Source organism: Lactuca sativa, chromosome 8 (genome assembly GCF_002870075.4).
Source record: "Lactuca sativa cultivar Salinas chromosome 8, Lsat_Salinas_v11, whole genome shotgun sequence".
Taxonomy (NCBI): Eukaryota; Viridiplantae; Streptophyta; class Magnoliopsida; order Asterales; family Asteraceae; genus Lactuca; species Lactuca sativa.
Window position 1 is genome coordinate 46,526,977 of NC_056630.2, and position 14,775 is coordinate 46,541,751.

Sequence of the window (14,775 nt, forward strand, 5' to 3'; positions counted from 1 at the left end):
AGGGTTGTGATGGTCCAAAATGTATTAAAGCAGCAGTCATTGAGTTATTGGTGAAGCCCCTTTGTCTTGAACCCTATCCCTAGAGTGTTTTGGGCCTATATCTCCTTGGTTTCACGTAAAGTTTGCAACTTTATGTGAGGGTTAGACTGTAGAAGAGTGGATCTATGGATTGGAGCCCCTGCATGGCTCGAAAAGTCACTGTATGGATTGAGAACTAGAGAGACTCGGTGAGTCACATGGGTGTACTCGACGAGTTGTATGAATATGTTCTGGTTAGAGTTCTCCTTTTGTCTGAATGCTACTTGCTTTGTGCTTGGTGGGACTCTAAGTGATGAGAATTAGCCATTAGGTGAATACGCCAAGTCACATGTGATCAGGGTTGAATAATCTCAGATTGTTGGATTTGGCCCTATTTCGCAGCTCTCGTATGAGTCTAACCATTGTAGGGACAAGTCCTTTACCCGAAGGATTATCTGAGCCTCATCACATGTGATGGTATCCAGGTAGTGGCTAATTGGAATTATAAAGATGCCTTCAGTAGCTGACGACTAGGTGCGGGTTGGAGGTTACCCTAGGGCAAGCCTAGGCTGAGAGTAGTGCTGAGAGCAGTGTTAGTAGTAGTGAAAGGGACACCCTTGAGGAAAGTATAGATAGATGTGGAAGGTAGTATGGGCCCGTACTACTAGAAGCATAGGATCCGTACTCGAGTCAAGGAGGGCCGAGATGGAACCAGGAATCTTGGACAATGGGTGAGACCTCTCGGGGTATGTTTTGATCCGGACATTTATGTGTTTATCTCCAGTATGGTGACCACGCGACATAGAGTAGGAGCCTCAGGATCTGGGTCAGGATCAGGCTCAGGCGTGGGATCCGAGCAAGTTGATGATGGGTTACGCGAGTTCATCACATCTGGGATTACGAGAGGCAACCTTAAGGCGACTCCGGTGATTTTCGGGTCGATTAAGGAGGGGATCATTAAGTTGATGGAGGATCGCCTCCGAGCTTTCAGGAGTGATTTGGCGTCTGTCCAGACGAGTACACGTATATTGTCCTTCAAGGACTTCAGAGGGGGTGGTGCGCCGGATTTTCACGGGGTGAAGGACCCCATTGTTGCCAGGAGATGAATCACAGACATTGAGTCTCCGCAGTTGACGAGCTTCTGCCCGGAGGGGTCGAAGGTCCGCTTTGCGGCGGGATGTTTGAGAGACAGAGCCAGAGACTGGTGGGAGTCAGTTGGTGATTCCTTGGGAGCCTCAGACATTGAGGCTATGGCCTGACCCGACTTTGTGACCAGGTTTAGGGCGGAGTTTGTGATGGCGGTGGAGATTCAGCAGCTGGCCAGAGAGTTCTTAGACATGAGACAGACGACAGAGTCGGTGGCGGAGATTACCGCCAAGTTTCAGGAGAGGGCCTTGTTGGTGCCTCAGTATGCAGGGGATGAAGAGATGCAAAGGACCCGCTATCATGACATGTTGAGAGCTGATATCCAGGAGCATGTCAGCTTCTCGGCATGCCCGACCCTGGACTTTATGATTGCCAGGGCGCGGGAAAGGGAGACTGATTTGGAGCACATTACGAAGAGGAGGTCAGATCAGATGTATACTTTGGAGGGTCCCGGGAAGAGACCCAAGACTTCAGATCAGTGATTAGTAGGTCAGCAGGTCCGAAGTTAGTGCAACACGTGCGGGAAACCACACAAGGGAGTTTGTTGTTCCAGGGGTTTAGGCTACTACAAGTATGGCAGTGATGGTCACGTCAGCAGGGACTACCCACGGGGGCAAGCCCATTATATTTTCACTGCAATCAGGTGGGCCACAAGAAGGCCGACTGCCCGATGATGAGGGGAGAAGCGGGGAGTGTGTTTGCCCGACAACTTTGAGGATTGCGGATGGGTGAGAGGGTAGGGCCTTTCAGTGACAGAGGAAGGAGATCTAGATTATAGCAGGGAGTGTTGCAGGTATGTATCTATGGCTATTTTTCAATCCTATGTGTATTAGCGGTGTTCTTACCCTGGACTCAGGTGATAGTATGTATGAGTTGTTTCTCTGCTTATATTCAGATTGTACTTTCAGAATTGTCATATGCCAATTGCATACCGGGAACTATTAGTAGCTAGTGTAGGTTCATCCCTCACTTCGGGTTCGAAGTGTCCAATATTATCTCGATTATGACCAAAAGCGGTTCAGGAGCATTGCATGGAGGTTGGTGGATAGGGTCCATGGAGTAGCCCTCCACCATCATTAGGGTTTGGTGGTTCTAGACTTGGTGCTTGGGATAGCTTTTGGAAGCATCAAGGGAAGTGGTCTATCACTAATGGGGTTGCTCTGAGCATTAGTTATTCGAACCTTAAGGGCATTAGTTGGAGCTTAGAGGATTATCAGTATCAGGGATGCAAGAGGTGTTCATCTAGTATTCGGTAAGCGTACGATATTTGGAGTGGGCTAGTGATGGATCGCTTGCGGCATCAAGGCGATGGTAGTTATCAGGCCTTTTGTGCAAGGAAGGAATGGAAATCCTTGTGTTTTCGCATGCAGTAAAGACTTAGCCGAAGTTGAGTGGGGGAGAAACAATCATGTTATAGGAGCAGCAGCGGTTTTGGAACTGGGATAAGTTTTGCTTGCCTGTCAGGAAGAAAGACGGCCCAAGTGGTTGTATGAATTAAGGAAAGTGTGAACTGGAAGTTCGGAAAACTTGCCAATTGTAAGATCGCATTCTCGGGCTGCCCGATAGCAGATTGTAGAAGAATCGGTTGGGAGTTTCAGATAGGTCATGAGTACAGCTTGGGGGTACTAGATTGTGCTTGTATGGTCGACTATGGGTTAGTCGTAGCATCCACTAGCATCAAGTCGGTGTGGAAAGGTGTTGTCAGACTACCGGATGGCCGTAGCATTCACCAGTGGTCAGATAGTAAGAGGAGTGTGGTAAGACTACGGGGCGGTTCGTAGTAATGGTTAGCAGATAGCGTCGAAGTGTGGTACGACTGCGGTGTGGCCCGTAGCATTAGTTTAGTAAGACTACGGTGTGGCCCGTAGCAATCGTATGTGAGGATAGTTAGACTGCGGTGTGGCCCATAGCATTAGTTTAGTAAGACTGCGGTATGGCCCGTAGCATTAGTTTAGTAAGACTGCGGTGTGGCCCGTAGCAATTGTATGTGAGTATAGTTAGGCTGCGGTGTGGCCCATAGCACTGGTTTAGCAAGACTGCGGGGTAGCCCGTAGCTTTAGTTGGTTGGCAGCGCGGAAGTGTTGTAAGACTATGTGGGTGGCCCGTAGCATTCACTAGTTGGCAGAGCGAGTATAGTAATACTAGGGGGTGGCCCATAACATTCGTCGGTCCCTATTCGCTAGTGCGAATGTATCAGGTGTGTGATTCATTGGCAGGGTTTTTCAGATAATTAAGTCCAGGATGGGGCAACCGCCCGGATGTGAGTGGGCCACATTATGATTGGGTCTGGAAAACGGTAGGTCATTGGAGACCAGGAGTGGCATAAGACTACGGGTAAGCCGCGACATTCATTAGTAACTTGGTTCACGGAGTGTGGGCCGGGGGGGGGGGGGGGCGTATCTCCAAGGTAGCATGAGGGAAACCAATATTCCGGGTAATGGTAGATCAGTTGGGACCAGGGCGGTCTCGGTTCATCCGGTAGGCAGATGGGAGTCAACAGGAATGATGGTAAGGGATTCGGTGTGAAAAGTCGTGAGCTGATCGGATGACGCTAAGCTGGGGGATCGAATGATCTCAGAGTAAAGGATTTGGCTCGGTGGCGTCGTTCTCGTCTGAGCCTTAAACGTAGCAGAGAGGGATCTGCTACCCGAAGGATTGTCTGAATTCACACAATTGAGTGGAGCTTTCAATATTTAAGCATTGTATGGGGGTTATTCCGTGAGTATTGGTATGATGGCCGACACTAGGAGTGCCCGGGATTGCGGTTTCAGCAGGGGATCGGTCCTCGAAGGAAATTGGGAAGGTTGTTGCTTGTGGAAAGTGCCTTAGAAAGGCCAGTGACAGTGTAGGGTAAAAGGGTAAACCCCTTGCGAGTCAAGGGTAAGTGTAACAAGAGTATCGGTATGATTACCGGTTGGATAAAAGTGTTGTACTCAAAGGTAGTAAGGAACGGGTTAATCTGAAGATGACACCTTCAAGGTTTGGATCGGATGGGCGGAGTGTGTACCTAGTGGTAGTGGCGACCAGATGGAAAGGTAGTTGCCTATGGCAGACTTCGAGGACGAAGTCTAGTTTAAGTGGGGGAGTGTCGTAACACCCAGAATCAGAAAGGCCAAGAAAAGAAAGGAAAGGCTCTAAGTCAAGAGTCAACTCGTCGAGTCCAGGGAGGAACTCGACGAGTCGGAGCGCGATCCGGTGCATAGAGTAAGTGACCGACTCGGCGAGTCGGTTAGTGGACTCGGCGAGTCTGGTCTGGGTGAGAAAAAGCCTAATCCTGGGGGTTGTGCCCTATTTAAAGAACATTACATCCTTTCCCCAGCCTCTTTGCTACCCTTTTGAGATCCAGAAACCCTAAATCGTGAGTGAGAGACCTTGGAGGTAATTTGGAGCTTAGATAAGTGGTTTTGTGAAGAGATCTTGAAGATCAAGAAGCTTGGATCAAGGGGGTTTATAGAGATTTGGATTATTCTTTAGTGGGAGGTCATCTTGGAGGTAATAAGCTATTAACTTCACCCTTTTTGCATCTAGATCTATTCTTGAATGAGATTTTGGGGCTATTTTGGTAAGATTGAGATCTATTTCGGGTTTGGGGCTTGGATCTGAGGTTGCTACTTCAGATCTAGGGTTGTGATGGTCCAGAATGTCTTAAAGCAGCAGTCATTGAGTTATTGGTGAAGCCCTTTTGTCTTGAACCCTAGCCCTAGAGTGTTTTGGGCCTATATCTCCTTGGTTTCACGTAAATTTTGCAACTTTATGTGAGGGTTAGACTGTAGAAGATTGGATCTATGGATTGGAGCCCCTGCATGGCTCGAAAAGCCACTATATGGATTGAGAACTAAAGAGACTCGGCGAGTCACATGGGTGTACTCGACGAGTTGTATGAATATGTGCATGGACTCGACGAGTTGGAAGAACAACTCAACGAGTCTGTTGAAGATTGCCTAGGACTTGGCGAGTCTGTTCTTGGACTCGACGAGTCAGGTTGCAGAACGCCCAACTTCTTCTGGTTAAGACGCAGATCAATGAGTTGAGTGGTGATTCAGTGAGTTGGACAGGATGGGACTCAGAGATCGTTGAACTCGACGAGTCCTGGGGTGACTCGGCAAGTTGGGTCGTATTTTGAGAGCTTCTATGTTTAAGGACTCGGCGAGTCTGCGGGTTGACTCGGCGAGTCGAGTCAACTGGAAGGTTGACTTTGACCAGGACTTTGACTTTAACCAGAGTTAACTTAGTTTGACTTCTAGAGTTCAGTTTGGAACTAAGTGTTATATTGATATTAGTAACTCGAGGAGCTAGTGGAACAACGGTTTAGAGAGTTGTCGGACAACAGCCAGAGGATTATCAGCAAAGTTCAGCAGTGTGAGGTGAGTCTCCTCACTGTTTGTATGGGTCTACAGCCATAATGTCGACCCATTTAGTTATGTATGATAGAAAGACTCGGGGGTTAGCCCTAGGCATTATGCATGAAAGACTAGGAGGCGGCTCCTGGCACACAGTATGTTATGTATGATAGGAAGACTCGGGGGTTAGCCCTAGGCATAATGCATGAAAGACCAGGAGGCGGCTCCTGGCACACAGTATGTTATTATGTATGATAGGAAGACGCGGGGGTTAGCCCTAGGCAATACGTATGAAAGACCATGTGGTGGCTCCTGGCGCACTGTATGCCATTGTGTATGAAAGACCAGGAGGTGGCTCCTGGCAAACTATATGTGGAGTAGCCTAGTAGAGTAGTATGTATAGTTGTCTTTGTGATACTTGCATGAAAGACCAGGGGGCGGCCCTTGGCACTTGTCTGTAAGACCTAGGGAGTGGCCCCAGGCTTGACCAGGAAGACCACGTGCAGCCCGTGGCATAACCACAAGACTATGTTTGGCACATAGCACCTTAGCAAGACTATGTTTGGCACATAGCACCTTACTTGATTATGGATATGTTGGTTATGTATGGCTCTTGGCTATGTATGGCATGTATGGATCAGTTGGTTTGTATGGTATGTGGTATCTGGGGAACTCACTACACTTCGTGCTTACGTTTTCAGTTTTGGTTTCAGGTACATTGTTTTCAAGGAAAGGAGTCGGCTCGTTCGTAGCGCATCACACTATGTTTTCCGCACATGAGATCTTTGGGATTACACTCTGATATGGTTTTATGATAATATGTTTTGATTACTGACACTTTGGTTTGTCACGAGATATTATAATGAATATTTTTATACTGATGGTTTTATGTAATAACTTATTTAAAAATGAAATTTTTTGTCTTGAATTTTGGGATGTTACATCTCACTGCTGGTGGAGCGTAGATAGGATGACACTTGGTGGACAGTTGTACCGACAACTTTCAATACTGATGCATTTGACTGGAGTGACATGTCTGACGGATCCGTTTACCCAGCTTGGGCAAGCTGTGATACGGTATAATTGTGTTTTGCTTATAATACCTAAGTATGTATGTAACAAAATGTTATTTGATGTTTAATTATTTCAAAACCTTTTTTTATCTTTATATCCCAATCAATATACCAATTACTCGCTAGTTTTTGGGTGCTTTGAATTTTAAGACTTTCCAAATGACAATATACGATAGTCATTGGAAGAGCGGCTACTTTTCAGATTCCGATGATTGGTTTATCGATATGCGAGCCTGCATCCTCAAACTAGTAGTGGGTATCAACTACTGGGGCACCGAACCAAGTGATTCAATCTCACTTGAGAGTTTCAACATGACACTCGAAAAAGCGCCACAAGTACCACAACATATTGACAATAGAGGGGATTGTGATGTGTTTTGTGTTGGTTCCTTGAAGCGTTGATCGCCGGGAAGTCATATTTTATATACGGTCCAAGCGGTACATGGACTATGTCATATCGTAAGCGACTGGGGGAAATATTTTGGAGTACAAAGAATAAGATGATTTGAACATTGTAATATTACTTCAAACAGATCCGTTTAGTTTATAAATTTATTTGGTTTTTGTTGATTTTAAGATTATCAATTGCATTTTATTTAATATATAAACAAAACTTCTACAAAAAAGGAAAAAAAAATCATACTCCAGTGTTCCGTAGGCATTTCGGAATCTAACCTTCAAAAAATGAAAAACGAAAAAAGAAAAAAAAAAGTGTTTTGGAATCATGCTCCAGAAGTTATGGAGACCTCTCCGGAACAATGTTTTCCCAAAAATATTATTACTTTACAATAAAAAAATGTTATTTTTGTAATACAAAAATCATTTATAAGGATTAGATTACTCAATTTCCTAATATATAAATACAAAGTAGAAAAGAGATGTGAAGTAAGGAAAAAAAATCATGAAGCCACTAATTGCTGAATTTTAACATGGGATAAAAAGAACCAAACTTACGATAAAACATGATCATAAAAATTATATATGTAAAACTGAAAGTTTATTAACTTAAACCCCAATTTATTTATTTTTACAAACAAATACCCCAATTTACAGTTTTCTGTTTAATAAATACAACATTCATACTTTTTTTCTGCACCAACAAAAAACTAAAATCTCATAATTATGATTCAAACATATCCAAAATTCATCATGATTTAATTCAGTACCTCCAGGATGAAGTCAAATATGATGGGACCTTTTTCTTCGGTCATTAATTAATTCTTTCTCTGCACCTCCATTTATCTTATTAATGACTTGTGGCATTATTTCTGCAATATGAACAACTTGTTTAAGAACCACTATTCATTTATCTTATTACTGACTGAGGTTCATATATGGGCATACGATCCGTAAATGCTTTTACAGACGTTTGGCACTTAATGGTAAAGTCACAGTAAAAAATACTAGGAACATTGCAAGAAAAAATGTCTTTATTACCACCCTAGTTAAAGCCGTTACTAAAACAATCAAAAAGGATAATGTGGAATGAAACAATTCCATTTAAAAGAAAAAAAAAACCTATCTAATTTATATTCAGTTGCCGCAAAAGGCAATAGATAGGTCTAAATTAACACTACACTTATTCAAAGAACCATCGTTTACATCAGGCTTCGAGTACACCTCACTGGTTTCACTCGTTGATGAAGCATTACTACTCCTTTGTGTTGAGGGGTGAGGCAATGAAAGTGTCAACAATAATCCATATCCATCTTCATCTTCAGTGCTTGTCGAACTTTCCATTTTCCTTCTCTTAAACGATCCAGAATTTCCATCTCCTTGTTTGGGAATCTGTCAAACCAATCATCATTGTAAGAACTAAGAAAATCTTTGATAAAGTTTTTTAACCTCCATATATAACGTATGTAATGCATGTGGGTATGTATAGTTTGTTGTGTACACGAGTGTGAAAACAATCTTGTGGTGATAAAACTATTCGTATAGGAATCGTGTTGAGATACAACTTACTAGGGTTTATAAGATTCTTCTATTTTGTATTCGAATCAAAGAGAATTAAAATCATAAATAATAAGAGAAAAAACACCTACAAAATCAAGAAGCACCTAATCTCCTACCTAACCTCTTTACATCCTTTGAAAATTTTCACCTAAAAAAGTGTACCCACGCCATAATTTCCACACGAAACAACCATCCTTGCGTACAAAGAACGTTTTAAAGACAAATTATATTAAATATCGTATAAGTTTTAACTCAAGCTTTCTAGATCATTCCAAGAAATTCTTTGATAATGACTTAGGTCGACATGTCAAATTAGCAATGTCAAGTCTTAAATTTAGAGTTATGGCAAGTAATGACGTTTTCCAAAACATGATTTAAAGATACAATTTGTATATTTAAAAAAACATCCCATAAAAAAAATATTTATATAAAATATATAAAGTTTTTAAATAGTTATATCAATCCCTAATAGAAACAAAAACCCAATCTGAAAAAAAAACAAAGAAAAAGACTTTGAAAAAAAAAAAATCGCACCTTGCCCTAACATCGACGGCATGCATGTTTTCGGACCATGGTCAAATTAGACGATGTGCTTATATATTAATCTTATATTTTATGTTTTAGGTACGATATAAGACATGGATGTATTGGTAGAAAAGATTCCCATTCCGATTGCATACATATGTTTTGACAACACAATGTAGAAAGTACAGAAATTCTTGCGTAGAAGTAGTTGTGTTGCAGAAATGGTGTAAAAACAAAACCCAGAAAAAGTATCAATGTCCACGCAACCGAGCAGGTTTTTCTAGCAACAGCATATTCTCTGACTTTGAAAGCTACACATGCATGCCAAGAAATCATGCTACTTTGTTTACTAGAGTTTAAAAGCTGCTATGAACAACAACCCCTCTCTCTCTCCCTCTCCCTCTCTCCGTACACACATACACACACACATATATATATATATATATATATATATAGAGAGAGAGAGAGAGAGAGAGAGAGAGTACCTTTAGGAAATCAGATTCTGGGTGAAGAGGATTTACATGGGTAAAGGAGGGGTGCAAGATAAAATGTTGGAAAGAAGAAAAAGAAATAGGAGGCTGCTGCTGCCATCTGAGATTCCCAATTGATTCTTCTTGCTCTTTTCTACAAATAAATGACATTGTTGTGTCACGTTAAACCATGCATAAGTTAAGAAATAACATCGATGACTGTAGGTTAATTATATCATGAGCATGCAAACCTTTTAGAAGGGAGAGTGTAAATGAAGCTGTGAGGATGAATGGTATGGTCATGATGGTCATGATCAAGACACCCATCATGATGATCATCAAGAGATTGCCTTCTGTTGTGTGATCCAATGGAATGGGGATCTTCATCTTCTAAGATAAGTTTACAAAAATCATAATTAGTTGGCATAAGTGAGACCAAATAGTGTCCCTACAATATGAAATAAACAGAAAGAGACAAAAAATGGCATGTGAGAAAGCCTTTTTCTTATTTTAGAAAGTGTGTTTGTGTTTTCACTCTACTAAAAACAACCCCAAATTAAATAAGAAAAATGAATTAAACATGGTGTTATGATGAATCTATAAAAACACAAACACTAAAAATTTATGCCATTCTTTGCTTTTCAATTTTACTCCGGAAGCCACATTTAGGGAAACATTAGTTAAAAAAGGACGCATATATGTATTCTACTCCAAAAAGACGATCTGACGTTTGAAAAAACATCAACAATTTTAACCGTTGTTCTTTAGATTTTTTACAAAATTTGGCAAACAAAGATCATGTCTTGCAAGTTGGGTGTTCCAGACAACTGAACAGGTCTCATAACCAATATGGGTCAATTTTGGCAACTTTTTTGGGATCTTTCTATATATACGGTACTTGTTTTAATAGAAAAGAATAAAAAATAAAAAATAAAAAACATAGGTATAATAAATATGAAGTAAATTCGAAGAGATTTGGAACATGTTTTTTAAGAATTTTTTAGTTTGGCTGAAAATGGTGTTTCAGTCGTATGAACAAGAAAAAAAGGTATGTTGACAGAATATATGGAAGAGAAATATACCTTGTCTATTTCCATCGCTCTTCATGCTTCTATACATCTGAAACCGGTTGTATGACACCAAATCAAAAAACATTTTCACATGAGGAAGATGTTTTTTTTTTCGAATATAAAGTAATAAAAAGGATGATGAGAAAAAGAACCTGAAGATGACTTTTCACATGGGAAATGGTGAGTCCTCTTACATCCATCATATGAAGAACAAGCTTTGGTGTAGCTTCTACGTATACGAACACCATCATTATCATAAGAGCACCATGATCAGCCATTGGAGAACTACTAGAGCTTAATTACAAGGAAAAAATAAAACTTACTTTCAGGACCTCCAAGTCTATCAATGGCATGAACAAAAGAACGGTGAAGATCAGGAGTCCATCTAAGCCTTGGAACCTTTGATCTTATGTATTGCCTTACTGCTCCATTCCTCCCGCAACTTCCCATCTCTTTTCCCCCTTCGAAATCAAAAAGTTTTTCCTAAAAGTTGTCTTTTAAAGGTTTAAATACACGGGTGTTGTTTAAAATCTTAAAGAACCATTCAAAATCCTTCTTTTCTCTCCTTGACAATCACGTTGGAACTGTCTACTTCCAAACCACTGTGTTGAGAGAGAGAGAGAGAGAGAGAGAGAGAGAGAGATCGAGAGATCTACTGTCCAGTCAGCTATGTACCCTATGTATAGAAAAATTCTCATCAATATATGTAGACAAAACTTCAAAATTAGTCCCTCAAAAATCTTGAAGAGGGTCTAAAAAAAATTATATTTAGCATAAAATGGCAGGGGCCTAAAAAAATTAGATTTAGCATAGAATGGCGAATTATAAGAAAAAATCCTAATATTTTTGTGAAAAGTTTCAATTTAATTCCAAAAAGAAAATTTTGAATATAAAAGTCTCGATTATTTTATTTTGTGTCAAATTAACAAAAAAAACATTTTTTAACAGAAAACGACATATTATCATGTAAAATCAAATAATCATAACTTTTTTGTTTAAAAAAAATTAGGACAAAAGTTAAATTTTTCCAAAAATATTAAGACTTTGCTGAAAATTTCACTGCATAAAAGATCCAAAATCAATAATTTATCATGTTTTGGTCCTAAAAAATATTGAAGAATTTTTTCCCTTTTAATTTCTTTTTTTAATTTTTTTAATATTTACTTAATATTCAAATAACTAAAAAATAAAGAATTAGTCAACCCACTCCCAATCAACCGCTCCCCTGTTGGGATGCAAAGTTTTGTTGGGATGCAAAGTTTTTCATTCATGACTTTATAAATGTTTGACTTTTGTAAAACCCACTTGCATGTGGTGCATTAGCCTTTAGACTCATGAGAGAAAGAGAGTGAGAGAGAGACATGTAAACACCTCTATATAAGGTGGGTTTGTCCACTTGTAGAGGTGTGCTTGAGAGATGTAAAAGTGAGTGTGTAAGTGTGTGTTAATTATGTAGTCTAGATCTAGATCCTTTTTGTGTAACACCATATACATTCAATATATCTCTTAAACACCCAAATCACCATGTTCAATTGTGCAAGCTTTAATTCCGCATGCCAAACCATGTTCTTTGTCACTACAATTGGTATCAGAGCGGGTCTTCAAGATCAAGGTGATATTTGAAGAACGATTTTCGGTTTGGCAAATTTTGTCGCAATTTGATCAATTTTGGTGAGTCACTCTCTATGATCTCTCTTAATTTCATTGAATTTGTGCGTTGCGTTTATGATTTTTGATCGTTTTGTCTCGGATTGGATCGAATTTGTTTCAAGCCCAATTGCAGATCCAATTTACTTTCTTTCATAGATCAAATCCAAATAAATAGCAAAATCATATTCCAAAAATTATGTGTCGTTACTGTTTATGATCTATATTGAAGTTTAATATCCATTGAAAAAGCCCAAATCTGAATCTTAATATAACTGTTTGTTGACCCCACTTCAAACTTCAATACTGTTCATCTATCTAGATCAATTTGTATTACTTGAAGCGAGATATTTGATATTATTGAGAATCAACAATCCGATCAAGAGCGTTCAACATTAAAGTCAAAGTCGATAAAATCGAAACTCGATTTGCATTTAAATCGATATTTACTTTATAAATTGTTGATTAAATACAAGTCGTAATTGGCTCTTGAGTTTGTTAGACATTGGTTGAATTGATTTCGATTTTGGATGATCAGTTCGCACCAATCATCTGAAGAACTCGTATTAGATTGATATATAATTTCCGATTTTGATTTTCAAGTATTGTTTGGTGTGTCGATGTCTGTCTTTGAGTTTGATGTGAGAAATCGATGTTAATCTCCTAGTGTCAACTGTTATTAAAATCGACTGAGATGGTTTAAAATCAATGATTTCGGTATCACAAATTGAAGAATGGATTGTTGATTGTTATCTACTCATAAATGAAACCGATTTTAGTGTTCAAAGATCTAAGATTTGAAGTCAGGGAGTCGATGTTTGAAGACGTAATTTGATTTTCGATTTGGGTGACGAACAATTCTGTTGATTGAACTTCGTTTTGAGTCAAACGAAGGCCGATTGATGAGTTTTGATTGATTTCAAAGGGTCAAGTTTGATTCGTTGTTAATGAGTGATTCTTGATTTGGGATCGATGGTTTCAATGGATGAATAATGGGTACAGATTATATACGAAGTATCGAGTTTCAAAGTCGTTAATTTTGGATTTGGTTTGTGTATTAAACGCGAAGGCAAGTTAATTGAAGAATTTGATTATGGAATCGATTTAAAAGGTTTTGATAATTTTGGGGTTGATTGATTCAAAGGGTACATGCTTTGGGTTTGAGAAGATCAGTAAGAAACGAAGACTCTAAGAATGAAAAATTGATTTTGGAGATCTTGATTGTAAAAAGCGAATGCTTGATGATTTTGGGATTGGATCTTAAACATACGAAGGGTATTACTGTTCATTACTGTTCATAATAAACTCTTCGTATGCTTCGTAAGTTTTGACAAATAGTCTTCGTATGAATTGAAGAAGAAAAATTTTCGAATGTAGTCCTTCAAATTTCGAATGGTTGTCAATTGGAAAAAGGCGTATGGTATCAAAAAGCTTCGAATGTTTTTGTCAAATGACACATTTTCGAAAACAGCCCCTGAACCTTCGAATTTCTGTCACTTCGAAAATTATAGCATGTTTCGTATGTTTGACACTTTTCACCCAACTTTGAAAATTGTTTGAGGCTTCGCATATTTGGTACAAGTCTTCGTATGTTTGAGCAAAAAGGGCAGAATTTACGAAGATGGTCCCTGAGACTTCGAATTTTTGGCAGTTTTCACCCAAATTCGAAAATGGACTATTTTTTGCTTAAAATTGAAGATTGTGCATTTCAGGCCCCTGCAGTTTGTGCAAATTGACGCTTTCTACCCAGATTTGGAAAAATGGGAGAGTTTTGCATATTTTGCTGTTTTGGGCACAACGGGTCACTGCAGAATTTTGAAATTGACAATTTCTACCCATTTTTGAGAAATTTTGTCAAAGGCGATCCGTGAACGAAGCTAAAAATTCAATATTTTTTGGATTTTTCGAATTGAAGCACAAAGTTTATGCCACATGTTAAGGGGGAGTTTTGACATGAAAAATTCTGAATAGAGCACGTTCTTTTTCCTTGGAGTTTTATAATCAAATTTCGATTATAAAAAGAGGGAGAAGTTTTATATGGAAATTCGAACTTGAATTTTTCATATTACGCGGATTTGAAGACCGAAGTGATCTTGAAGTTTTGAAGATTACGAGATGATGCAATTGGAAGTTCGGAAGTGATGTATTCGAAATGGGTTTGGAATTATTGAAGATTTTTGGGGTGTGTTTTTATGCGCGACTTTAGGATGATTATTTGGAGTTTGGAATACTCTTGATCATTCGTTGCTGCTCGGATTGTATGGTCTCACATTCTAGAGCCCAAATTGAAGAGTCATGGAAAAATTGAAGATTGAAGTTCGTTTCGACATGTGTCACCTTTGAGGCTCGAACCGCGTAGTGCTTGATTTTGGAAGATTTGAAGTGGGTCATTCATTCCTAACTTTGAGGGGGAGAACGTTGGGGTGCAAAGTTCTTCATTCATGACTTTGTAAATGTTTTACTTTTGTAAAACCCACTTGCATGTGGTGCATTAGCCTTTAGACTCATGAGAGATAGAGAGTGAGAGAGA

At 39.5% G+C, this 14,775-nt stretch overlaps 1 protein-coding gene across 2 annotated transcripts; it reads right to left on the reverse strand.

Moving 5' to 3' along the window:
- Positions 1 to 7,989: 7,989 nt before the first annotated feature.
- Positions 7,990 to 11,261, reverse strand: LOC111918165 (putative Myb family transcription factor At1g14600). 2 transcript variants are annotated; one of them, XM_023913831.3, is made up of 6 exons: positions 10,922 to 11,261; positions 10,751 to 10,827; positions 10,611 to 10,647; positions 9,780 to 9,915; positions 9,544 to 9,682; positions 7,990 to 8,365 (listed from the first exon to the last, which is right to left on the reverse strand). In XM_023913831.3, the coding sequence occupies exons 1-6, from the start codon at positions 11,046 to 11,048 to the stop codon at positions 8,111 to 8,113; spliced, it is 771 nt and encodes a 256-aa protein (XP_023769599.1). In that variant the 5' UTR covers positions 11,049 to 11,261; the 3' UTR covers positions 7,990 to 8,110. The 2 variants fall into 2 exon arrangements, with proteins under 2 accessions (XP_023769599.1, XP_023769593.1); XM_023913825.3 differs by having other exon boundaries at positions 9,780 to 9,918.
- Positions 11,262 to 14,775: the final 3,514 nt, after the last annotated feature.

Excerpts from the sequence above, each read along its gene's own strand:
- LOC111918165 (XM_023913825.3), bottom strand. The coding sequence starts at position 11,048 with ATGGGAAGTTGCGGGAGGAATGGAGCAGTAAGGCAATACATAAGATCA. Across the intron at positions 10,828-10,921 it reads TAGACTTGGAGGTCCTGAAA|AAGCTACACCAAAGCTTGTT; the intron begins GTAAGTTTTATT and ends TCGTATACGTAG. Across the intron at positions 9,919-10,610 it reads GAGCGATGGAAATAGACAAG|AAGATGAAGATCCCCATTCC; the intron begins GTATATTTCTCT and ends AACTTATCTTAG.